At 34.6% G+C, this 26,504-nt stretch overlaps 1 protein-coding gene across 5 annotated transcripts; it reads right to left on the reverse strand.

The window, feature by feature from the left end:
- Positions 1-1,134: 1,134 nt before the first annotated feature.
- LOC138318250 (cysteine sulfinic acid decarboxylase-like) lies at positions 1,135-24,531 on the reverse strand. 5 transcript variants are annotated; one of them, XM_069260453.1, is made up of 14 exons: positions 24,184-24,531; positions 15,547-15,634; positions 13,802-13,849; positions 13,267-13,566; positions 11,127-11,217; positions 10,646-10,752; positions 9,244-9,359; positions 4,300-4,434; positions 3,698-3,879; positions 3,362-3,440; positions 2,741-2,940; positions 1,803-1,857; positions 1,525-1,614; positions 1,135-1,347 (listed from the first exon to the last, which is right to left on the reverse strand). In XM_069260453.1, the coding sequence occupies exons 2-14, from the start codon at positions 15,560-15,562 to the stop codon at positions 1,174-1,176; spliced, it is 1,593 nt and encodes a 530-aa protein (XP_069116554.1). In that variant the 5' UTR covers positions 15,563-15,634; positions 24,184-24,531; the 3' UTR covers positions 1,135-1,173. The 5 variants fall into 5 exon arrangements, with proteins under 5 accessions (XP_069116554.1, XP_069116552.1, XP_069116556.1 ...); XM_069260451.1 differs by lacking the exon at positions 24,184-24,531 and adding an exon at positions 19,058-19,216; XM_069260455.1 differs by lacking the exon at positions 13,802-13,849 and having other exon boundaries at positions 24,184-24,528.
- Between the last annotated feature and the right edge of the window lie 1,973 nt (positions 24,532-26,504).

The raw sequence follows: 26,504 nt of genomic DNA on the forward strand, positions 1-26,504 counted from the left end.
ATTCTAGATAACGTACAGGACTTGTCTGTCCGCCGAGGTGAACAAAAATCCTTTGTCGTGCTAGGTCGTTTTGGTTAAACTTATCCACCTCAAATACTGATGTTGTTCTGACATATCTTATCCATTCGTGTACAACCAAAGATGTTAAAAATACGAATAGAATGAAGATCTAGGCTACATGTGGTAGAGAACAACACAGACTCACCGACACACAACATGTAAACATTGCGACGTCATCGGAATGTGCAAAACTGTACATTGTACGACATTGTTTATTTATCATACGCACGGAAGCATTGGTCAAAGAGGTACGTAGTAACATAAACAATGTAACTTTTCTACATTTGTATTTACACACGTACATGTATATGTGTTAAAACCTATTTTGATACATGTACATGTTCATCGAACGTACGTTCGGTTACTGAAAACACCAAAAGTTTATGATTTGGACCATCATAAATTCATCCGCGCGGCTCCAAATTGCGCGTGACATACTCAATCTATCGAGAAATAAAGTTGAGTAGCCTTTGGTTGAAATCAACAGGGTTTATACTATCAATTCACCACTGACTGTAAATATTCGAATGTAAATTATCATTTTAAAAGTGAATATACCTAACTTCACTTCCATTCAAATATGTATTTTGGTGAAACAACACGTTAAGTTAACGATAATCATATTTAAAACGTTTGTGTTAGTATGTTCCAGAAAACAACATATCGTTTCCTAGATCGTTCCATACACATCATCGGTGTTATTACAACACCAAAAATAACTTCACTCATGATACCGTTATATAAGCTGATACAAAAGTAACATATTATTAAGGTGCGCGCATAACCAAGCGTTTTTAACAATATATAAACAATAACAAATAATGTTAGCATATACATTGATTCATAGAATCATATAAATATCTGTGGTCCAATGTTCATGTTCTAGCTGTGCTTGATATATAGATGTTCGGCGATAGCATTAACAGCTGTACCACCTTACATGTCTCGCTTAGAACATTATTATTCTAGTTTGGCAATGTTTCAGTCATAAGTATGTAGCCTAAAACTATGGCTTGTGTTAAATATTTCTATTGTTTCATTTCAAATAATGATGAAGATTTGAAAAACTCCATGATATGTTGACCTTTAATAAAACTTGGGTTAATAAGGTCATCAAAGGTCGCTACCTAGACGGTCTATCTCGTCCACTACAAACTGCATGTCCTCCTTTGTGACCCCAAGGTTAGATACGATCATCCTGAAGAAATTGACCGTGTTTCCGTCTGGCTGATATCCTATCAACATTGTCCCATTCATTGTCATACGCTCCTTGATAACAGGTGCGACCTTGAAACAATATAATATACATATTTATTAATAATTTCCTCATTAGAGAGTTTCCGGTACCTTAAGTTACTCAACAAATTTTCAGTATTACCCGCGAAAATGTTACGTTATACGATGTTGGTACGTCTCACCATAATAGTAGAACGATATTCACCAGTATAATAGAGCGATACGTACCTTGGACAGTCGTTGGTACCACTCTTGGTCCTCAGGTTGTCCACGCATACTAGGAGGTATGTACCAGAAACATACGTTTGTACACTCAGGCTGTAATAAAACAATGTAATTGTCAACAAAACGAAACTTTGTAGATAATAGTATACATTTCTGAAATGACATGGAATGACATAAACTTACCAGGATGTTTTGTACATGGCATTTTCCTTTGTTGATGTAGAATAGGAACATTTGATAAGGCTGTGCTAAAAGAATATGTTCTAAGTGTGGATACGTACCTCCTCTATCAATAATCTAAAGCCATCACGTTCATTTATTAGTTGTGCTAGGTATCTGCGGAAACCAATGAAAAACAACAATCAAGATATGTGTGTTTGTTTAATTCATGTAGATTTATTAACGTAAAAGTAATCTTTTTGTAAAACATCATTGCTATTTATCCATAAAATAAAGGAGGAGTGTCAATTTGGGCCCTCTGGTGGACCTGACCGATAAGCATTATTTTTGTTTACAGATACCCGGGGTTCAGGACATCATGATATGACATATGATTAAGGTCAGGTCGAAGTCCCTTTTGAGTTATGGGGGGTTGACAACAGGAGGGTCAATTTTCGGTTTTGTCCAATTTTGTTAGAACCAAATGATATTTTTGAATGATTACATTAATAATAATGCATTTATATGTTGAAAATAAATCGTTTTGGAAAATATAACTTAGTGTCAAAATATAGGTCACAGTGACCTTATTTTGTAAAATGTCAATTTTGTAAGAATAAATTGACACTCCTCCTTTAAGAAATATAAAACAAACATTTCTCACTATTGGATATTCTGTATTTGGATATTACAACATTATTTGCCCTTACCGGTAGGTAGTGGTTGTGACGTCACATTTTTCAAAGAAAGCGACATGAATTGTGCCCACAAAAGTAATGACATCACAATGGATACTTACATCTACCCGTAAGCGAGCTTACTCTGTATTATGTTAAGACTGAATATCTAAATATCTAAATTTGGTTTTGGTTTGTTTATTTTTACGTCCTATTAACAGCCAGGGTCATGTAAGGACGTGCCAGGTTTATCTAAAACATAGCTCTAAGGAGAAATGAGTAGAAGACAGAATATATGTATGACTAGTTATGGTGAATCAATATTCATACGAAAACTATTACACTAACACTTAAAGAGTTGACCATACACGCTGAATACTTACTTGCCACATTCCATGATGTTGTTTATGTCCTTCTCAAACTGAAGGTCACCCTTGGCTTTCCATAACATCCAGACCTTGAGGACATCTACCTTACGACCACACTGAATGGACTTATCACCAGTGTCGTACGATACATCGTAAAATTTGTCCTGTTGGAATAGGTAGGTGGCCTGTGCAGAGTGGCACTCGGGCAGGAGATTCTGGAAAATAACACCATGGAAGTCACCTCCCTTTCTAGCTTTCCTTACAGTTTTCGAGAGTTACCTCTCTGTATCAATCAGGTACAAGATACAAGACATTTATTTTACGTCGAATATTTGTAATAAATATTCGACAAATCAACAGAATACCAAAAAAAAACAATTGATCGTATATGACTGATATATCCCGACGTTCATTACATTCCAAAATATCAAGTGGGTTTCATATTCATTTTAATCCCTTCACTCTTTTGACTAAAAGTCTACTTAATGATTCTACATCAGTTATACTGTCGATGTTTTTTCTTCTTTTTTTTCTGTATAATGTATGGTAAATTGACGATTTGTTCTCATCTGTGAAAAACATTAGTACCAGAACCTCGCACACTATTATTGTGTGCATTATCCGTTATCCACCGACCTTGTGTTTGGTCAGGAAGGCCGAACACTGTAGTGGGGGTCCCATCATTTTGTGAGGATTCCATGTCAATGAGTCGGCCCTGAAATTCGAAAGAAGAAGAGAATAAATAATTGAATTTATACGTGTTAATAAAGACTATTGAAAGTTAAGGAAAATACTGAGCCTTGAAATTCAATCAAAATACACGACTTTATCAATATGTTCAAACTACATGTATGCAACTGTTAATCGATTTGTTTTTGCCAATATGTCAATATGAATAATAAAACATTTGTATATATGAAACTGCCCAGTTCTTCCAAGGTACAAGTCTAGATGAATACAATGACAGCCTACCTGTCTATGCCCTTCATCAGAGATCTGTATTTCCTTGACAACAGAACTCCACCTCCCCACGCAGCGTCCACGTGCATCCAGATACCATACTTCTGACAGACATTGGCGATATCATCCAGAGGGTCATACGCTCCAAACACTGTGGTACCAGATGTGGCGTTCACAACGTATGGCTCATAGCCCTGTTATATATAGAACATCAACGCATATAGAAGTCAATAACGAGGTAATTGTCAGCCAAGACTTAACATTATCAAAATCTCTATATCTTACAGCCAGTTATTTTTGCAGAGATCATATTTGTCGATTTCACAGGACATGCATATGAATATGAACGTCAAATTGCGACCCGTTAATTAATGAGAAATGACTGAATCACATTTACCCTGATAGCTAGATTGCGAAAACAAAAATTGCTGAAATTTAAATGTTCTCATTTTCATTTAAAATTGTAACATTTTTTGCCCGTATAAATAACAAGATACACGATATTTCAAATATAATCCAGTACAAGTAGTATCATACCTATTTTCCATCAACTGATTATTTGGTTTTAATGTGTCGGAGATCTTTCCCTAGGCCCATTTTGCATTTTGTCTTACCTCTGCCTTCAGTTCCATGATTCTTTCCTCCAGAGCAGACGGCATCATGCGACCCTTACTGTCAGCCTTTACAGGGAACACATTGTCCACTCCTACGCCAATGAAAGCTGCGCCTTTCTTCAGTGAGTAATGTGCCTACGTAAAAAATATTCTTAAGACAGATTTGGTTAAGATGAGCAAATCCATTATATTCCATTTAGTTATATGCGTAATATTAAAACATAAAAGTACGAGTATCCAGGACTTTTTCCTCTGGATATTCAATATAACATACCGGTCCTCGTCTGATCCGGAAACCTTGCTATAACGACTAAATATGCTAGTCCCAGTGACATCCAAACTGTATTAATGAATTATTTGATTACATTTTATTGGTATAATAGTATTATCATAACCAGATACTGGTTTGGTTACTCAAATTTCATATATTGGTTCCCCAAGGGCAATAGTTGTGCATATTGCATTTTGGGACCGAATGGTGAACAAAATTGACGACAGGCAAAAGTTTGAAATATTTCTGTCAATGAAGAGGGATTTTTTTTTTCTTCTTTTCAGACTTCATCCTACATATAAAATTTGAGACAGATCATTTTCGTAACCTCCGAGAAATAGCTGAAACAAACTTCATTTATCTAAATCAAAGATGGCGGCTTGTCGGCCATCTTATTTGTCGATAAGTCCCAAAATGAATTATAAAACAACTAGGGCCCTAGGGGAACCTGCATATTAAATTTCAGACAAATCCCTTTAAAACTTTCTGAGAAATAATGTTGACAAACTTCAACTTTCAAAATTCAAGACGGCGGCATGTCAGCCATCTTGTTCACCAATCTGTCCCATATTGCAATATGCACAACTAGTGCCCTTGAGGAACCAGTATATGAAATTCGAGAAAGATCCCTTAAACACCTTCAGAGAAATAGCAGTATCAAACTTTAACTAACAAAATCCAAGATGTCGGCCGGTCGGTCCCAAAATGCAATATTCACAATAAAGACTCTATGAGAATCTTCATATAAAATTTGAGACAAATCCCTTCAGCACTTTCTGAGAAATAGCAGTAACAAACTTAAATTACGAAAATCCAAGATGGGGGCCAGTGGGCCATCTTGTTAACAAAATCCACAATGCACAACTTGGGCCACAGGGAAACCTGCATATTAAACTGGAAACAGATCCCTTCAGTACTTTCTGAAAAATAGCGGTAACAAACTTTCACAATCAAAATCTGGCAGCCATCTTGTTGACCGATCAGTCCCAAAATACAAATGTACAACAAGGGCCCTATGGGAACATACATTACATATTTGAGAAAGATCCCTTCAGCGCTTTCTGAGAAATAGCGGTAACAAGAATTGTTAACGGGCGGAAGGACGGGCCACGGACCACGGACGAAAGGCGATTTGAATAGTCCACCATCTGATGATGGTGTGCTAAAAATAAAAATGCGGCAAATGAAACATTTTCAAATAAAGCGGAATAGCCATTCCCTGTGCATGTTTAGTTGCTAAATAAATTGTATCCAAAATGTTATAATAAAGACTGTATATTATGTGACGGGAGTTACCACAACAAAAACGCGACAAACTCCAGGTTTCACATACACATATAATTAGTACCAATGCGGTGACATCACTTTCATTTGCATGTAGACAGCAGTCCCTGTGCAATGTTTAATAAACAGTTTCCTAATTCAGGTTTGTAATCTGAAGTTTTTAAGCTAAGGCCATTCCAATTTGATTTCTCGTTCGTCGGATTTCCCGCTCCTATTTTCCGAAAATGAAATAAAAATAAAATAATTTTTTTACCGCTCCTCATTTTTTTGTCCGGGAATCTGACGAACCCGGGCAAATTTTCATAGGGTTCATTTTTACTAGTCACCATTTCCTGGTCACTCAGATGTTTTAATTATTCGTACATTGTGTCTTCAAACCCACAAACAGCTTACAAACCTTTACAACAACAGAAATGTCAAGTTTTTCCGCCACCACGTGCAAACAGATTGGTACTTTGAGGTAGAGACTGAGGGACGCATACTTTTTAATAGGACGTGTCCCGATTCCAGTCTTTTTTTGCCGATCGCTGCAACTCTTTTAAAAGACTTTGCGTTCGATCTCACTTTAAAAATGACGACCATGACAGGTGATTTGACTGGCCGACGTACGAACGAATAACGGTAATCAAGCATTATTTGAAGGCAATCGCTAATTAATTAACACCTCAGTTGCCTTATATCTTAAGACCTGGTCAGTTTGAATTTTGACACGTGGCCAACATAGTTTGCATTTGCAAACATGTTTTGACTACATGACTTAGTAACAACTAGCTAGGTGACGATTCGTCTGCTATTCGGTCAAATTAACATCGGTAGTAAATTACACATTTTACTGAGATCCAAACTAAGTGTTACTTAAGTGTTACTTTCTACGACAATATAACATACATTTGCCTTCATTTTTGTGTTGATAGGTTATATGAATGTTTGCGTTTTATTTTCTCAAAACGTTTCATGAGAAAATCATAAATAATAAATTTAGAATATTTCTTTTATGATATGAATGCTGATATACATGTGAAACTTTTGAGCCGTACTGTCCATATATTTTTTTAAAAATATACTTTTTAGAGACAATGAATTAATGTGATTAAAATGAATTATGTTGTTGTTTATACTGTTTTAGTTATACATGTATAAACATATGCATTATCTCATTCAAAGTATGAGCAGCTAAGTTAGAAACTTGCTAAACAAAAATAGTCAGTTCCATACAATATTATGTGACAACTAAGAAAGAATGTACATGTAAGGTGAGGTAATATTGGTTTAAAATATTTTCCATTAATGTTAATCCCTGATTGTTTCTATTAGTTTGTTGGTTTTTGCTGATAGCTCTGTCAACAGCAAATTAATTATTGAAATTATTGACAAGAAGTTAAACTTTCTTGACTGTTTCCTTTTAAGTATTAAACATTGCTATTTAATGTTAAAATTGTCAAGATTTGTCTTAAAATAAAAATACATGTATATCATGCATTGAAAGCATTTTGTGTAATAGCATATGTTCAATAGCTGCACAAATACCTTAACATTAGACCTCCTTGTTTTTACATCTTTGAAACAGTTATGAATGTTGAAAACACTGAAGAAAACAGCAAAGCTCTAATTTTAACATAAAAACTCGGTAGTTACTAGTAATTGTTATTTCAAGAAATAAACATAAAAGTCTAATAAAAAATATTGTGAAAATATTCGCTCGCTCCAATTTGTTCCGCTTTCAAAATATTTTTAGAATTGAAAAAAATTCGCTCGCTCGCTCTTGGAATGGCCTAGGGGTAACCTGGCAATTATGCTCGCTCGCTGGGAATAAATGTCGACTCATAATGTATTACTGTAAGTGAGCGCAAGAAAAAACTTACAACCATGACGTGGTCGGGTGACCCCCGAGTCCCATATCTTTAAAACTGTACCAAGTTTGAAAATTTTCTAAGAAATGCCCTAATACAAAACAAATCGTAAATTATCCTGAGATGGCTGGCGGAGAAGTTGATATTTTGATGACGGAAATCTGTTGTACTATCTAAATCGTTAGAGTGTGGCATTGTTAAGTTCAGCCTACTTATGTTACATTTGTTGCAGTATATTTAACAAATAGAGTGTAATGTAGACGTCTCTGGTTTAACAATATTCACAATGACCTATCTTTATTGTTATATGCAAAAGGTTCAAGGAGAAAAACAAGGTTTGCATTATCTATGTTAATCTAGTGCACGATAATATTCCATGATGCGCACCAGCGCACGAAATAAGAACTCCCGACAGATATGTTGATTATTTTTGTATATAAAAAATTTCCCCGTTACGAAATATTCTTGTTTATGCAAATGAAAGGACAGAAAGTGACAATGCTTTGATTAGCAACGAGACATTAGAAATTACTGTAAATAAATGCAATGAAAATGTAGTAACATGTAGACACATTTCTTCAAATTTTGCAAAGTTAAGACATAAACATAAATGATACAGAAATAAATTATCTCTGAATCAACAGCATGCCATTTGGTTATAATGTAAAAGGTTGTGCGAGCTGTTCTGACAAAGCAAAGTATTTTACATACGTAAATCCTTTGTTATAGTTATCTAAAATGCAAGATCAATTACAAAAGGCCCAGAGGGCCTGTATCGCGCACCTGTTTTTTTGTTTTTGTTTTTTGTTTTTGTTTTTGTTTTTTTGTTTTTGTTTTGTTTTAGTAATTATCACAAAGACTCTTTACAATTAGAAAATTAGCAAAATTGACTCTAACATTTGTTCAATTTTGAATCACAACCATATAATGATGCTATAGATACCATACAAATATGCTATCCAATACATAGGTTCAGAGAGGAAGTAATTTATATTAAAATAGTAGCCTAACGGACCTTTTTGGCCCCGCGTCTAAGGCCCCACCCTATAAGGATGCTACCACTGGATTATGAACGTAATTCCATGTTAAGTTGCAGAGAAGAAGTCGTTTATATAGAAATAGCCAAATTAACCCCATTTGACCCCGCCCCTCAGGCCCCCAGGGGGTCAGCCCCATCATTTGTACAATTTTGAATCCCCACCTTATAACGGTGCTACCATTGCATAATGAGTGCTATCCAATGCGTAGTTTCAGAGAAGTCGTTTATATGGAAATAGACCTTTTGGCCCCGCCCATCAGGCCCCTGGCGGTTCAGTCCCATCATTTGTACAATTTTCAGTTTGTAGCCCATAAGGATGCTACCAGTCAAATTTTGTTGAAATCCGAGCAGCGGTTATGGAGAAGAAGTCGATTGTTGACGGTAGACGAACGACAGACGCCGGACGCCGGACGCCGCGGTATCCCATAAGCTCACCTCGGTCCTTCGGACCAGGTGAGCTAATAAGCAGACAGGCAATGCTGACTTATCATTAATCCTACCTTATCTGATGTCAGGACACACAGTCTTGGTAAACCGTGCATCCCTTGTCTCTTCACTTCCGGCCATCGCTGAAATCGTGCCAAGTTAAGGGCGTACATGTTGGACACGGAGCCACCTTTCAAAACAAAACAAAATACAATTAAATACAAGTTACAGGATCTGACCCATAGGTGCATATCTAGTGTCATCGGAAAAGAGGAAACGATTACTCTTCCTGAGCAACTAATTCTACCGGATTCTGCTCTGTCCTAGTAGTACTTTTTGCATGAATCTTTTATCAATCACGAAATTGGATACATTTCGCCATTCATTAACCGAGTTGTGACTGCAATCAATCGAGTTTGCAATAGCATGGCGATGATGTTCTAATGTCAATCATTGTTATTTTCGTTTGATATTTGTAGTTGATGCACATTTTATTTACCGAATGTCATCCTCGATACTCCAGGGGTTCCGATCACATACGATCTCTACACCCCTGGACTATCTCATAGTAAAACTGGAGGCAACTGGAAAGAACAGGTAATTTAGTCCTTTGATGTACATCAAAAGAACCGTATAACGGCACACTGTGGTTGACTGTGTGGCTTTGAAGTTGGGCGTCGCTCTCTCTGTAGTCTTCAAAGGAAATCTTTGCAGGCCTGTGATTGGTCAGATATTTTCTTCTGAACTGCCTTCAGTTTTACTATGAGATAGTCCAGGGGTGTAGAGATCGTATGTGATCGGAACCCCTGGAGTATCGAGGATGACCGAATGTATACCACGCACCAACCTTGTCCTAGTTTCATCAATGTTCACTTTAAGGAATTTCCTAAATCAAAATTTTTCGTAGGAGAGCATCACAAAATCCAAGGAATATATAATTAGTTAATGAGTTTACCTATCTTCTGTAATGCATTTTTTATGGTTAAGCTTAAATTAAGGGATAGAAGATAGTATTTGAGCATTGATGTTAAGGGATTCCTTAAAGTTAAGGAATGTTGACAGAAGATATTATTTAAGCATTGATGTCACTATTTGTTAACTTTATTTCATAACCCGATGAAGTTTAAAAATGGTTATATCAATGCTTTAAACTAATATTTTAGACTACTTGATAACATAAAATACGTTTAAACGTACGATACCATTGGTTTTCCAATGAATTTTTTCTATCTAAATCAATACGCAACGTCGACGTCTCTTTTGTGACGTCATGATAACGTCGGGTTTTCGCACCATTCTCGGATTTTTCTTCATAGTAGTATGAAGAAAAGTATCTGCTAATCTGAAAGTTCGATTTAGTATGGAAATAAACAAAAATTTATTACACATGCCTGTATTCAACTTATCTTTTTATTTTTTTTATTCGCAGTGGAAAAAAAAGGGATGTGTCGAATAATAAATGAAAGCATTATTTACCTGGACAAAAGATTGCATCTCCATCCGGAAAGCCAGCTAGATCAAGCATCTTCTTCAGCACAGTTTTCTCCATTAAGGTAAAAACAGGTGCCACCTCATAAGTATACCTGTTAAGTAAAAAACAAACGGAAAAATTAAACTTCCAGTAACATAGATAACAGTAACATAATCTAGTGTCAATAACACAGAAAGTAAATTTGCCGAAACGTAAAACGATAGGTCGTTTTGGTCATCTAAATTTCTGTTAGAAGGCAGTTCTTGTGAAATTCGCCAAAATATTCATTGATAGCTATTATCTGAAACGAATGAACAGAATATGTAATAAGAATGTAATAAGATAGGGTTTTCCACTAAATTAATTTATCGCTGTAACTCTCTAGAATTCTAGCATAGCTAACAAATGTTGACCCTGGAGAGGGAAATGTTCCGATAGAAGAATAGATCAGTATGGTCTGCTATAATCTATACCACCAGTACATACTGACTAGTGTTGAGGGTTTCTGTCAGCCAGGCTCCACCCAAACTGTACTGATCTAACCCTCCAAACAGCTGATTGAAGAACCTAGGATGACCTATATTGAGAAAACAATCACAAAAATATGCCCTGGAAAAAAGAGGCCATTCCTAAATGCGGAATGATTTACATGTTTTATGATTGATGATGCAAACAAAACGAGCATGTTTTCTTACCTGATGGTAACAACTAAAAATAATGTAAATACAAACCGGAAAAATATATCTTAATACTGGTCCACTAAAGTGGTAAGACAACTTATAGCAACACCTCATAATATCTAATGTATACCAGGTGGCATATTGGCAAATGATAGTCACTCTCACAAGTTATATGTGCCATAACTGGGCGAAAATTTTGACATGTTATTTATCTTTCAGTAATGTTTTGATGAAACACGCTGTCAAAATCATTCAAAGGCACAGGCAAACACGTATGATGCTTTATGAACATTTGCGACAACATAATTTCGTCCCTGACTTTATGAAAACATCCGATGAACTCACTTTATAATTACTAATATCACTGTAACCATGTGAAATGAAATGGTACGTAACAACTTGGCTTCTTGGTTTTACCGTGTGTGTTCTTATTTTACTAAACTATTGACGTAAATATCATAACTGTTAGCAATATATGCTGCCGAAATGAATTTTGATGTTTTATTGGTAAACTTATGTCTTGTAAGTATTGTAATTATCCAAATAATTGCACCTTTTCGTGGTGAATAACATATTTAATAGCTCTTCTTGATTGGTGAGAATGAAATTCATGGTACATAGATTTACAAAAGGCAAATTACTGTATAACAACATGTGTGCGATTCGCTTTCGAGATTTTTAGCTTATATACATTTGAATGTCAATGATGTCTGTTCATGTTCACACGAAAGTTAATCTCCGCGTGCTATTCAAATGAACAACGCGAAATTTTGTATCCACGAAAGAAAGCTTTTTTACAGTAGCACAAATATGTTATACCTTATACAGTTATAAATATGACTTAATCGAGACTGCTTTACAATGACGACAAATACGTCAATATTATATTTTCATCATCATGAAAGGAATAAAAAACGTAGGAACATTAATTTATAAGTAAATACCTCTATAACTTAATACGTTTACTGACCCAGTCGTTAAAATAGTGAGACGTTTTTTTTCTTATCTATGAAATACACGTAGGTGAATATTTATTGATGAAAATACGCACAGGTAGTACTAGGGACCTGGGGGATATTTTGATTTAATTTTGTAAAGCTGGTCTTATTTTGTGTGTGTGTGTGTGTGTGTGTGTGTGTGTGTGTGTGTGTGTGTGTGTGTGTGTGTGTGTGTGTAGTCTATCAGGTCATACATCACTTTGAACAAAAGAGGAAGACACGCGCAATCTGTACTAAGCTACTAAGCATTAGTAATCATTATAAAGTTCATTAGGTCCGGATTGCAAATATTTTAAGTGATTTAATCATGGGTAACTGCCAACAACAAGACCCCCATATAAAAATAATCCAAACTGATTGGATGAGTATTTTAAACTTTTTGTAAATCTGGGAAATGTTAAAAATGCTACACTGCTGATAAAGGTATTTTTCTCTATCAAATTCATGTGCAGGCGAGTTAGTGTTTTTCTTCAGTAACAAAAGTTACTTGATTGATATTTAAAAACGTCGGATCGTTCCTGTTTATGATAAAAGAAACGTAAACTATGATAATATAATAGGTAGTTGACTGAACTGAGCACATTTCATATCATTTAGCAAAACAGTCTAACACTTATAACATGCCAGATAACCACGAAGAAAACATTAAAATAAAAACATAAAACGTTCTTTAGAAGAATATAAAATGGTATATACACATGTAGTTTAATAAATAAAAAATGTCATTCAAAAACTTGGAAGTTTTCCTGAAATTCCAATTGCCGTACAATATTATTTTCAAAGGTAACGTCATTAAAACACTGAAAAAATAATGAATAAATAAAAAAAAAATAAAAAGATACCTGAATAGTTTCTTCTTTGATGAGTGAAAATAAAATTAAAATCTGCATAAAATTCTACTTATGAAATTTAAAAACAACGTTTCGAATACATTTTAAAGATACTCACCAGTTTTAACGCTGTATCGAATGACATCTTTGCAGATCTCCATCAACTTCTCATCTGATGTAGATTTGTTGAGTGACAGATCCATGAGGTTTTCTAGTTCCTTTGGATGTTTGAATTCTACAACTCTACTGTCTCTGCTCGTGGATTCTTCAAGCACTTTGGTGACCATAAGATCGACCAGAGGCTGTAGAAAACTGTACTGATTATTAGTCGAGCTGACCCCATTGGTTGCACAGCTTTTTCCATTCTGCATCTTTATACCATTTGTTGTTCCGTTAGAAATATGGCCATTTGAGGAATCTAAAATCAGTAAAGAAATGGAACAATCTAAGTTTGTTTATTATCATTATTTCTTCAATTTCTAAGGTTCAGTTGGTAAACCGTATTTTTTCCTCAATATCTCAGGTTTAGTTGGTAAACCGTTGTTTATAAATTATCATTTTTTCTATTACAATCCAGTTTTAAGTAAATCATCATTCAACTTCAATGTTTTCCTTAAAGAGACAGTAGATGAAACTGTGAAAAAGGAGCTTACCTGTCGTTATAGCTGGATTTATAGATCTTATATCGTCTGCCGTTATAACTAAAGATGATGTACAAAGATAGACAGTGTAACCTGTTTCACTAGCTTAATACTACATAATATCAAAAAGCTATAAAAGTATAATGATTAATTTTATCAATTGTGTAACCAGATTTGAAAAGCCACTGCTAGTAGATCACAACAAAGACGGTCTTTCGTAGCAGTTAAAAATGATATTGTAGTGAGATTGCGAGGCGAGTTCGTAATATTTCCAATCTTATTAAAATACCTATCCTTATTTTCACTACGTTTGATAAGAGGATATGACAACATCCCATTAGGGGTCACGTTCTGTTGACCTTTCGAAATGGCCAATCGAATTGCTGTTGCCAGAATTTTGACTGGGGACGAAACTGTTTGAAAAAGTTGTCAGGCGTATTTTTGTGTACGAAGTCATCTCGCCCAAAGAGCAGAACAAAGCTAATTGCATATCTTTGCATATATACATTGGGCCGAAATATCGTTAACAATTGACGTAACAAGGTTTAGAAATGCATTTACTCTGAGGTACACGTAATACAAAGTTCATCCGAACATGACCCCTTATGGGATGTTGTCAGATCCTCTATTGAAACGGAGTGGTTATAAGGATCTGTAGTTTACCTCGCAACCTAAAACTTGAGTGTTATAAGGATCTGTAGTTTACCTCGCAACCTAAAACTTGAGTGTTGCGATTACAAAATGACCCTAACGGGCATCCAATCACAGATACACGGTCAGTAGAATACTAGAAAGTGTGTGGGTTTTTTTTCTCCCTTATGTGTTTGATAGAGTAATCCCCATGCCTAGTATCGAATATTTCTTTGTGCATTGTATTATATATGAATGGAGTGATTATAGAATATAAGCAGTCTCGGTCCGAGTTTTGGGTTATGGAAAGTTTTTTTATCAATTAATATTTGTAACACATATATGGCCATATGTTAAGAGTTATTATAAACAAAAGGTCACGTGGCAATGGACTTTTTTAACATGTGTAAACATCTGCGCGCACACACATTAAAATGTGGGTATTAGGAGGAGCTTCATTAGACTTGCGCATACATATATACTAATTTAATTATAGAATAAATCAGCAAGCATTAGTAAATATTTCTGATACAACAAAATATGTTTAAATAAAGAAATAATATTAATGTAACCGGTATCACAGATGGAGTTAGGTTTCCTTAGTTACGGACATTACATGCATTCATTATATGTTCGTGTAGTACATGTTGTGTAAGTGTATCAAACAAATCTTTGCTGTGTCCAGAAATGGAAGCATTGCTAATCCGGCGGTCATTCAGTATAATACAATAGTCGTCAAAAATAGAATGACCTTAACACTCCGATGGCCTAGTGGTCTTGAGTCAATATTTACAAATGTATAAGCATTGTTAGCTACGCTAGACTAAAACTATGACACGAAAGTATTAAGAACACTTCTAACTTCTATGAAAAAAGTATAATGCATTTTAATGAGAAACTTCAATTGATTAAAAATCTAAATTAATAAAAAATAATGAGTTATATATTTCTATTGCATGTTTCTTATCTTACCGGGTCAAGATGACATAGGCCTACGTGCCCGTGGCTCGATAAAAGATCAGCTGAGCAGCCGGTAGCACACAATAATGATAGTAAAACTGGCAAAGTTGTAGACAATTAACACAATTTAAGTGTTTTATTAACCTTGAAATAAAACTGTGACTTACCGTGAGCGAGAGACATTTTGAAGCAGTAGTCTACGTGTCTAGCGGTGGAGTGAGGAACTATCCGGTATCAAGATAGCATTACAGGACCCTAAAAATAGACTAAACATCGTAGAGCGATGTCAAGGTCGGATTGTCATCGAACGTTTCGTGGTGGAATTTTACTATCTTGGTGCCCTTGTGTACTACATAATGATCTTCAAAACTAAGTAGTTATTTTGGCATTTAATCCATATTTAGCTTTTGTTATGGTAGATCCATTCTTTAAAGTACAATTGATATTACAATGTGTACAGTTGTTGCATTATCTGTTTGAAAGCAGATAATGTTATAATAGTCAGTTTGTTTCAATACCTGTAGAACAAAGAACACACGAGATCTACCATGACCTTGAACACGTTTCCCGATTATAGTTATAAAATCTAGAAAAAAATAAAATAGATTTTTTCGACAGTCATATAACCATAAGTTATTATTGATAACAGATATTTCAAATATAACTTCAGAAGTAATTTTTTGTGATAATTTGTACTATGAAAACTGGGGATTTATGATATATTAATGAGTTATTGAAAGAAATATGACATTTCTATTAAAAAAACCCTGATTAAATATTGACAAGAAATTAATTATTGGTGTTATAATATGTCTCTGCAGTATACAGATGTAGTAATGACACTTGTGTTTTATCATGTTTCTGTATACTGTAGCTGTAATTCATTCAATAAAGATAATCCACTATGGACATTTAAAATATTTTAGCATTTTAAATAATATTTTTAAAAAACCCACTATTGCTGTGATGATGAATTAGCAATTCTTACAAAACGATAATTTTTGTATATATTTCATGATATATCATACACAATGTATATATAATTTGTATGCATTTTGGATCCATATTGCTCCATGAACAAACAACTTGGGTTCCCAAAGTCTCTGTCTGCTGGCTTTGTAGCCAAACGAACACTTTATGTAAGATGACTGGTTCGTACTATAAAACAACTATTAGAAGAATGGCGTATTGCCTTTCCTTGACGTCATTTTCAGAATGCTTCATTTTGCTCCATCATTTCGAACTTTATATAAGCGATACTCATCTCATGTACAAAGCAAGCATCTTCTATTTTGTTTTCTCCTTCCGAATGCACACTCATATATTCATTTATCTATTGAATAACCAAACAAATTGTTTCAGTCGTGTTCCCACTTGCTTTGTTTACTAGATCTCTTGGTGCCAGATCTTTGTCGTTTATAGCATTACGTAATTATGTTACTATTGTTCCGTACAGTATAGAATGTTGACGGTTAACGTTATTGGCATCAGTTTTCAAAATAATATCAATCTAGGAAAACATGTTCAATAGTAATGTGATTTGAATAAATTATATTGTGTTTGTAAAATCATAAGCAAAGATAAATAACTACATACATGTACTACGTATTTTTAATTTTAAAATTAGAATGAAAGATGACCATAAATACATAATGTACTTATTATATGATAATATAATCATTACAATACAATCCTGATTTATCACATAACTAGCTCGTCCAGCCATGTAGTATATATCGTAAGACACACGTGTAATAACACTATTGTGACGTCACAGTTAATTTTGACGTCATAATCTATATATGACATCGCATGATTGTCTCAGTAGACGGGACCGTCACATCCAAGTCGGATATCTACTGTTTTGATATAGCGACGAAATCCAAAGTTTTACTTATATTTCTTTTATTAAAAGTTATGTGATAAATTGAATTTTACACTCGTGACTATGTGATATGAATTTTATCAAATTCGTTAAATAATCCGATATGCCACTAGCCTAAAGGCTCCTGGCATATCAAATTATTGAACTCGTTTGATAAATTTATATCACATAGCCACTTATGTAAGATCCGCTATTTATCATGTCTCTTTTGGACTACAGGTTTAGAAACATGTCTCTATTATTCTTGCTTAAACTCCAGATCACTTCTAAGACTAGTTTCTTAAGATAGAAAATGTATGCACCTTAAATGTAGATCCTTTATACTATAGAAATCATAATGAAAAACATCAGTTTTATCATAACATTTACACGTATTTTATCGAAAATGTTACTGTAAGCAGCATCAAGATATGATTAAACTAAAGAAAAAGAAACTTCACAGCATAAATATAGTTTTTTTGAATGACGACATTAGGCCTAGTAGTTATATTGCAATAGTAAACATTTTCTATTAGAAGTTGATTATGCCTCATACATTATAAAACATGACTGCATATCTTTAAAGCAGAATATGTATTTGACTTCATATCTTATGTAATCGAAATGTATGACACTGTGATAAGATATCATATCCGCATAACGAGAACGAGTTTTGTCATCAGACTTCCATCTATAATACTGTTCCGTTTACCAATTATGAATATGTGCGGTATAAATTGAATTGCGAATAATGAGATTTACATATACAGTATATCAGTTCCTGTCTTACATCTACATTGCTCCATTGTGCTGTTAAGTTAAATATTTGTCTACTTTCTTTGTCCCGCATTACTGTACGTAGTATATTATGTAATCGTGTGCGTTTTGTATGTCTTGATAAAGGGGCAGATCGCCTCGAAAATTTGTCTTTTTTTTGTCCACACTGTTGCAATTACTTCCTTGTCCCATATTCAAATATATAAATGTTTCCTAGATCGAATTTCTGCATTTCCATAACTTGCAGACATGCTTAAGGTCCGCTATCAGGCCAACGCATTATTTTGGTTCTTGAGAATCTCTAATAAAAATAATACAGAACTTATACATGATATATAAGTGGATGGTTACTTATTTATGGTTGTTTGATGTTCATTATTGATTTTTCACGTATTTAACCTAAATGACGTCAAGTATAGGTTAAGGTAATTTATTGGTGATATCATCGCAAGTGGCTGCGCTTCACAACAGAGTGCTACAGATTTCTCATTAAGTTATTTTAAAAGGAGATTAAAATTGAAGTTCCTTTGACCAGATTAGTACTGAATGAAAGACGAAGGTAATTCATTTCAACAAAATTGAAAGTTATTCATTCCGACATGCCCAGTATCATGTTTGTGATCAAAATGACGTTTAATGAAATACATTAAACAAAAACAGAAATGCGTTTCAGGCTGCTTAAGGATTGATATTTTTTTCTTTCTGACTTCTGAATATTGAGATGTTTTTTGTATGATTACGTCATGATAACTAATGTAGTATATTACATTCATTAGATCGTTGTCATGGCGATTATGCAAACTTGCAAATTATAAGTTATACAAACTGTTCGCTGTCATGGTGATTTTGCAAATCATGACCTAAACACAAAGTGTGACTTTTGTATCCAAAGTACATGTAGGTGTATTTACTAAATGTTATCAAGCATACTCATGTCATTAATTATATCGAATATTGATGGATGCTGGACCGATTGCATACCGAAAGCTAAATACTGGTCATGAATAAATGTTAAGTTACATCCATGTCAAACCTACCTTGATTTTCTGTCTATTCAACATGTAATATGTGCTACACCGTGTCTGTGCAGTGTATGTCATATTTCGGTGCAGGTAGATGTCACCTAAACCAGGTTTGGCCTTGAAAATTTTCCGAGGAACACCAGTTGTCAATTAAGACTACCACCGTGGAATTTAACTTCCGCGATTATTGGTCTGAGAAGGTATCACGGTGGGGAATCACGTGGTCTGTAGTTGGTGTGTTACACGAATCATAATGGCGGCCGCCAGCAGTTTTGCCAGAAAAGGAGGTAAGTCACTGAAAACACCCTTTGTATCGGCATTTTATAGTGACGAGCATATGTTATACATAATTCTAGACAAACCGATACCTTAGTTGTGTTGCAACGCTTTGTGCTTTTCTGTAACATTCTGACCAAAGTTTTGAATCGGAGCGATTTTGCCCGTAGTCGAATTGGTAGTATACACGAACATACACTTTTCGTACGTTTTCTGTGGTTGGACGGGGCCATTCGCTGTAAATGTGATATTGACTAAATGTTACAGTCTACATTCATTTGCACATCTAACCTTTCTGGCAGAAAACATCATGTTGATTGTTAATTCTTTGGTCCACTTCCGGTCACTTGCGGAACATCCTCTCACCTTCCAATGTTATGTGTTAAAGTTTAAACAATTAAATAAGTATACTATTCTTAGTTTTAACTGGTATAAATTAATCTTACATACTTTAACACACACTATCAATGTTTGCCAGATTAGTTAAACTGACGGAAATATGTAGCAGTTCGTGTCAACTCATCATTTCAAAACGGAACGTGTTTACTCATCCTTTTACAAAACCAAAGAATTAACAAGGAACATATTTTCTGCCAGAAAGGTTAGATCTGCAATTGAATTTAGACTATAGCATTTTGACAGTTTCACATTTACAGCGAATGGTCCCGTCTAAACACAGAAAACGTACGAAAAGTGTATGTTCGTGTAAACTACAAATTTTACTACGAGCAAAATCGCTCCGATTCAAAACTTTGGTCAGAATGTTACACAAAAGTACAAAGCGTTGAAACACAACTAAGGTATCGGTTTGTCTAGAATTATGTATAGCATATGCTCGTCACTATAAAATGCCGATACAAAAGGCATTTTTAATGATTTACCTCCTTTTCTGGCAAAACTGCTGGCGGCCGCCATTTTGATTCGTGTAACACACCAACTACAGACCACGTGATTCCCCACCGTGAGGTATAACTTCCTCTGTTTTGTAGAAATGAATTCAGTATAAAACGAATCACTTATACGACAACTTCACCCAGAAAGAGACAGTCAAGAACAACGTCTAATCGATAGGACGTATTGGTAAAAGCGATTTGAAATCAATAGTCTTTAATTTGCAGCGTACTTTGAACTAAATTAAGAGTTTTAATCAATGTATAAGTTTAAACGGAAAACAAATTAATCCTTTTTTCCTTGGGTCTCCTATTGAGTCTCGTTTTCTCTTCGCAGCCGTTGTCCATGGAAACCAGTCTTGAATTCGCGTGCACTGAAGCAAATTCGCTACACATAGGAGAGTATTATGACATTATATACATTTATACGATTTAATACAGTGTTGGATATCCATGCACATTACGTACATTGTAATCAAATGGTTACGTGTAGTTACTTCGTGTGATAGAAGGAGAGTTAATATATACTTATGAATCCAACTTGAAATATATATTTTCTTGACTTATGCTAACAGCATATTATAAGGTAAATGATCCAATCAATAAATCATTTACATAATTATGCAATTCTTGTCAAATACATTTAATGCATAACAACATGCTAGAATAGTCCCTTTAAATGAACATTTTAAGCCAAAATACATGTTATAGCGAGTTTTCCCTTAGGATTTTTCCACTCACTTAAATAAAAATGTGTGTAAGCTATCTTGATTATGCTACTTCAGTAAAGGATACTATAACACTTAATACAACTGTTATGTACCAACAGATATTGTTATATATCAGGTTTCTGACAATGGAAAGAGGGCTCTTTTCCCTGTTTTTCAAACTTCAACAACAATGCAATTGCAGAAAGATCCCTTCAGTACTTTCTGAGAAATAGTGGTAACCAAATCAATAATCAAAATTCCAGATGGCGACCTAATTTTATTGACTGAGTCATCTCAAAATGTTATATGCACAACAAGGGCTCCAAGGGAACCTACATATGAAATTTGAGACAGACTCCTTCAGCACTTTCTGAGAAATAGTGGTAATAAAACCTCGAAAGAAAAGATAACCTATCGGTCTGAAAATGCAATTTGCACAAGTAAGGTCCTAGGGGATCCTACATATGAGAAAGATCCCTTCAGTAGTTTCTGAAAAATAGTGGTAACAAACTTCGAAATCCAAGATGACTTATCGGTCTGAAAATGCAATTTGCACAAGTAAGGTCCTTAGGGGACCAACATATGAAATTTGAGAAAGATCCCTTCAGTAATTTCTGAGAAACTGAGGCGACATGAATAGCCCGTGACAGTGAGCTAAAAATATTTATAAAGAGATGTAATTAAGGGCATGATAAGGTGAATTTAAAGTGCGGGCAACACCAAATACTTCATAATGAACTGAAATCTAAACTTTTCTACAGTCTTTAGTGTACATCGTTATGAACACCCCAAAAAAATTTACCATCGTTGAACACCCAAAAAAGCATGTTGCGTACATATCTATTTTTTTTAAATTACTTTATTACATCATGGTTATGAATACAAACCATATAAACAGCATCAAAACTGACGACATCTGGTAGATGATATAACATTTTCACAACATCTGGTTATCGCAATCATTGATTTATCAAGCATGAACACATAGACGGACATTTGAAGCAAAATATACATTTAATGTACTATTGGAGGTTTATACATACTGAAATCCCCATGTTTCTCATGACATACATTGTTTTTTTTCTTTTTCTTTTGTTATTATTATTTTAAATGTAGAGCATGAGTTCATACCATTGCAGTCATTGAACTCATGGCGCAACCAAAATGAGATCAATATGATATGACAGCTTGAATTACGGAAGTCAAATTAAGTGAGCATTATGCACAGCTGTAGAAGTTAAGTTTTAGACTTTAATCAATTATATTACGTAAATTATATTACGTAAATGTAATAAAATTGTCATTTGCTACACTGAAAACAGCTGTACAAAGATTGTGAACAGTTGAATAATGCTAACTTCATAAGCTGATAAGTTCATGATAAGGTGTTCAGTGGAGCACAACTGATTAATGTCATAACAGTATCGAAGCGATAGTTATGGACAATTAAAAATTACGACATGCATTCCAATCGCCGCCAAGGCTGCGCATTTAACGAGTCATAATTTACACTAAAATACACTTACTGCCATCCACGATTCTCCATGGTTACTTTTACTGTAGTTATATCCACTCGTAGACTATCTCATAGTAAAACTAAAAACAGTCAGGAGAAAACAACTGACCAATCACAGGCCTGAATAGATTTCCTTTGCAGATAACATGGAGAGCCACAAAGCAACAGAGTCAACCACAGATAAAGATGCTCCACCGCCGACAGAGCATAAATGATATTCATCATTTGAACAATAATTGGTGTTTAATCGTGTGTATATATATGCCTAATTAACACAAAAAGAACATGAAATAACTATTTCGCCTATGGTGCATTCGCAATCATTATTTCATTCCATATAGGATATACACGTAGTGCCGCCGACTTTTTCAGGATGAAATTAATTATTTTTCATATTTTAAACTTTAAGTAAAATTAGAAGCTCAAACTTTTCAATGGTGGTAATGGTGTAAAGTAAGTAACTTTTGTAACTGAAGAAAAATACTAAAATTGTCTGCTCCTGTTTTTGATCTGGAAAAAATATCATTTGTCAGTGGTGGAGCATCTATAACCGTTATTCAATTATTTTAATGTATGTTTATCTGCTCATTTGGTGTCAATCTCGGAGCCTTCGGTTTTACTATGAGATAGTCCAGGGGTGGATGTAACGACAATGATAGTAACCCCTGGAGTATCCATGATTAATTACTATTAGTGGAAGGACAAACACCCAAGTCATTAGAGTGACTACGCAACTCAGACCAAACAATGAAACACATATAGTCGTCCACCACTTTCAAACCGGTATCAGTCAAATCTAATTAAGATTAGACTTTCAATCCGCTCCACTTCGATGCGTCCCAATACAAGTATCATAGCAAAGCGAAATTACAACGTCTAAAATGGATGAACGAACCTAACACTTAGCTGCAAACAAGAAAATTATATTGCACAACTTGACATGTGGACATATGCTTATGAAAAGATTACGGCAGCTTTCCGTATATTAGGATATCAGGAAACTACATATATATTTTTAGCTTTTGCTATCTATGGTTGGTACTGTTTTTCCTCCTACTTGTTTTTAATTTTATCGTTATGTAAATCTTAAATTTTAACATTTTCGCTTGCCTACTTCTTGTAATTACAGCTGGTATAATTTTCCTACAGACTGAATATTTACACAGTAGAAACTTGCCGCACAACTGTAAACTAACTCCCGGCGAGCGGATCTGATGTCAATTTTGAAAAAAAAGTAAGAAGCAGTTTATTTTCAAACAAATTTGAATTTTTTAAATTAAGATGTAAACTGCTAAATATGTTAGCGTTATGGCAAGTAATGTGTTCACTGATTAACCAGACACAAATTAAAGATGGCGGCTGGTATCAAAGGAAATTGAAGAAAACATACATACACGTAAAGTGTGTGTGTTTATCATTATTTTGTCTTTAGCACATAATTCTGATATTTGTTATAAGTGATAATGTACTTTTATTCAATAATTTTCTTATTGAATAACGCATAGAGGAAGAACTAGACATTAGTATATAACTGTACATGTCATTTAACTGTTCTGTAGTTGTTTCTAATTGTTTTGTATCTTATGAAAGAATTTATCCTTAGATTATTGGGCTTGGCTGAAACCTCATCTTTGGTAAAATTGCTATACTAACATACTATTATACAATTCCTAAACCTGACAAGCCTGTTGAGCTCATATTTCCTGATATTAACTATGTGAGCTGAGGACTGTATATAGGATTACTTACCCAGTTGCAGCATTAAAGACCTTTGCTTCGAATCTTGGTCTGATCCTATTGTCTTCTTTTCCATATACAGATGATAACAGCCTTTACCAGGACACATATGAGTGCAGAGATTGTCGGTATATTTGTGTCCTGGAATACGGTGACGAGTTCCTCAGCTAAGCTTGTCTAGATGTCCCATAGATTACACATTCATAGGCCGACATTCTCATGCTCTTCTCTTGTTTCCAGGATATCGCCACAAGCTGATCAAGCAGTTTCGTTCACAAGACTTCATATTGTCATCACACCATTGGGAATATCGTAAGTAAGAACAAAATATGTAAAATAGGCGAGGATATGTCTTGATTATCTTTTCAAAGGTGAATTAAATGTTATCAGAATTAATCAATATTTTGGAATAGAAGCTTATCGAGTCAATCGCTCGAACAGGATGAACGTGATATAGGTGTTACGCTTGGGTGACCTACCTGTAAAATATAAACGTGACCCAAATAGATCGAAGGTCAAAATCATAGTCAATCAGTCGCAGTAATTGGCCTACAAATGTGGTTACAAATCATCATCGTGGATGATAGTGTATTCATAATGGTATGCACATGAATCGATTTTCATATTTTCATAGTGAAGGTTAAATTTCCATTAACTAGATATTTAAAAGGTATTTGTATCCTAATTTGTTGTCATATTTTTATAAATGATTACAAATCCACACATATCTAGAAATAAAATATTAAACATGCATTTGTATAGGTACGCACAGAGCATATTTAAATTGATAAAAAATAATCGTTTTTACCACTAAAAACAATTTCGTTCACATTCTAACTCAAGACATATTGTCAATATGCCTTAGGTGTCCTGCTCTGACGATGGCAACGCCTATTAAAAACTCTGAAAATTCTACAAATTGTTTACGTACTTAACGTTTTAAATCGCCTTTCCTCTCATGGTTATTTTCTTTCTTTTTTTGGGGGGGGATAGATTTGGGATCGATTGTCTTTCACTGTTCACTCTTCTTGCTTGTGACAAATTATGTTAACTCGCATCGTTGAGTTTTGCTTCCTAACCGCTTGTTGTTGGTATATTTTTTAGGTTTACTTTGCAGTTGTCTCCAAGCATCCAGTCATTTATTCTTTTAATTGAAGGTATGTAATCCTTTGGCTTTGTCCGCAAAATGTTCTTTAGTTTAGTTTTGTACACAAATTTATGAGCTTTCTTCAATAGGTGGAATAGTTTATTAACACTTCTCCGACCTCCATAACGTCATATGAAGGATACAAGGTGTCTTAATGACTTTCCAATCTCTTATTTATTTCAAAACGTTACTTTGCTTTCTTGCAATATGAGTCCTCCTACTTGACAGTTTTTCCTCTATTCAATAGTAGCGCTTTCATAATTCGCTTTTTCTTACACAAAATACGATAATTTTCATTATCTGCGGATCTAATTGGTCAGGTCCACTAACGCGTTGTCAACTCACGTACAATGTCAACTCACGTACAATGTCAACTCACGTACAATGCGGTCGATCCATGTGATTCTTCATCTGTAGGGATTTTTACAAAGACTGGCTCTATGTAGAAAACCTGTTTCTTTTTAACTACAAATTTTCCTAATTATGCTTTTTAACTACATTTGATCTTTTCTTGTCATTTCGGTTGTCCTTTCCTCCAAGACATTATTGTCATTAAAACTTCTATAAAAGCTCGTTTCCCCTACAACTAATTCTGCTTCACAGATGACGGACATTGCATGTTTAATTCTTCTTTCAGTTACATCTTGCAGCCGTATCAATAGTTCACCATTTGTTTCGTCTATTGATACACGTTCTATGGAGCAAATGTCGGTTGACCATATTCCGAAAATGGACTAACTATTACACAGTTTGATATAGCCACTTGCCTCTCCTATGACAACATTCCAGATGGCCAACACCAAATGCAAGCTTATCTCATTCTTCGCCATGATGTCATACTCATTTTTCTTGGGAGCCATTTTCACTACTTTTCAATGATAATGTTTTCACATTTTTGCAATTGTACATTTCAGCAAGGTCCATCATCTCTGTCGAGAACATGTCTTTAACCGTAGCTTGGTCACGGGGTCTCTTATCTGGCGGCAAGGCAGCTTAACTAAGGACTTTTAACGTTTTAACTTTCAAGTTTTCATCAAAACTCCAGAAGACCAGGGCTTCGCGATAAACTTCGCTATCCCCTCGATTTGTTTTGATGCTATAGCCGATATTTAGCACATGGGCCAAAAATCTCAGAAGTAGCTTCACATTCTGTCTATTTACAGATGCGGCAAACACAAACAAGTAG

This window comes from Argopecten irradians, chromosome 3, assembly GCF_041381155.1.
Source record: "Argopecten irradians isolate NY chromosome 3, Ai_NY, whole genome shotgun sequence".
NCBI classification, from domain to species: Eukaryota; Metazoa; Mollusca; class Bivalvia; order Pectinida; family Pectinidae; genus Argopecten; species Argopecten irradians.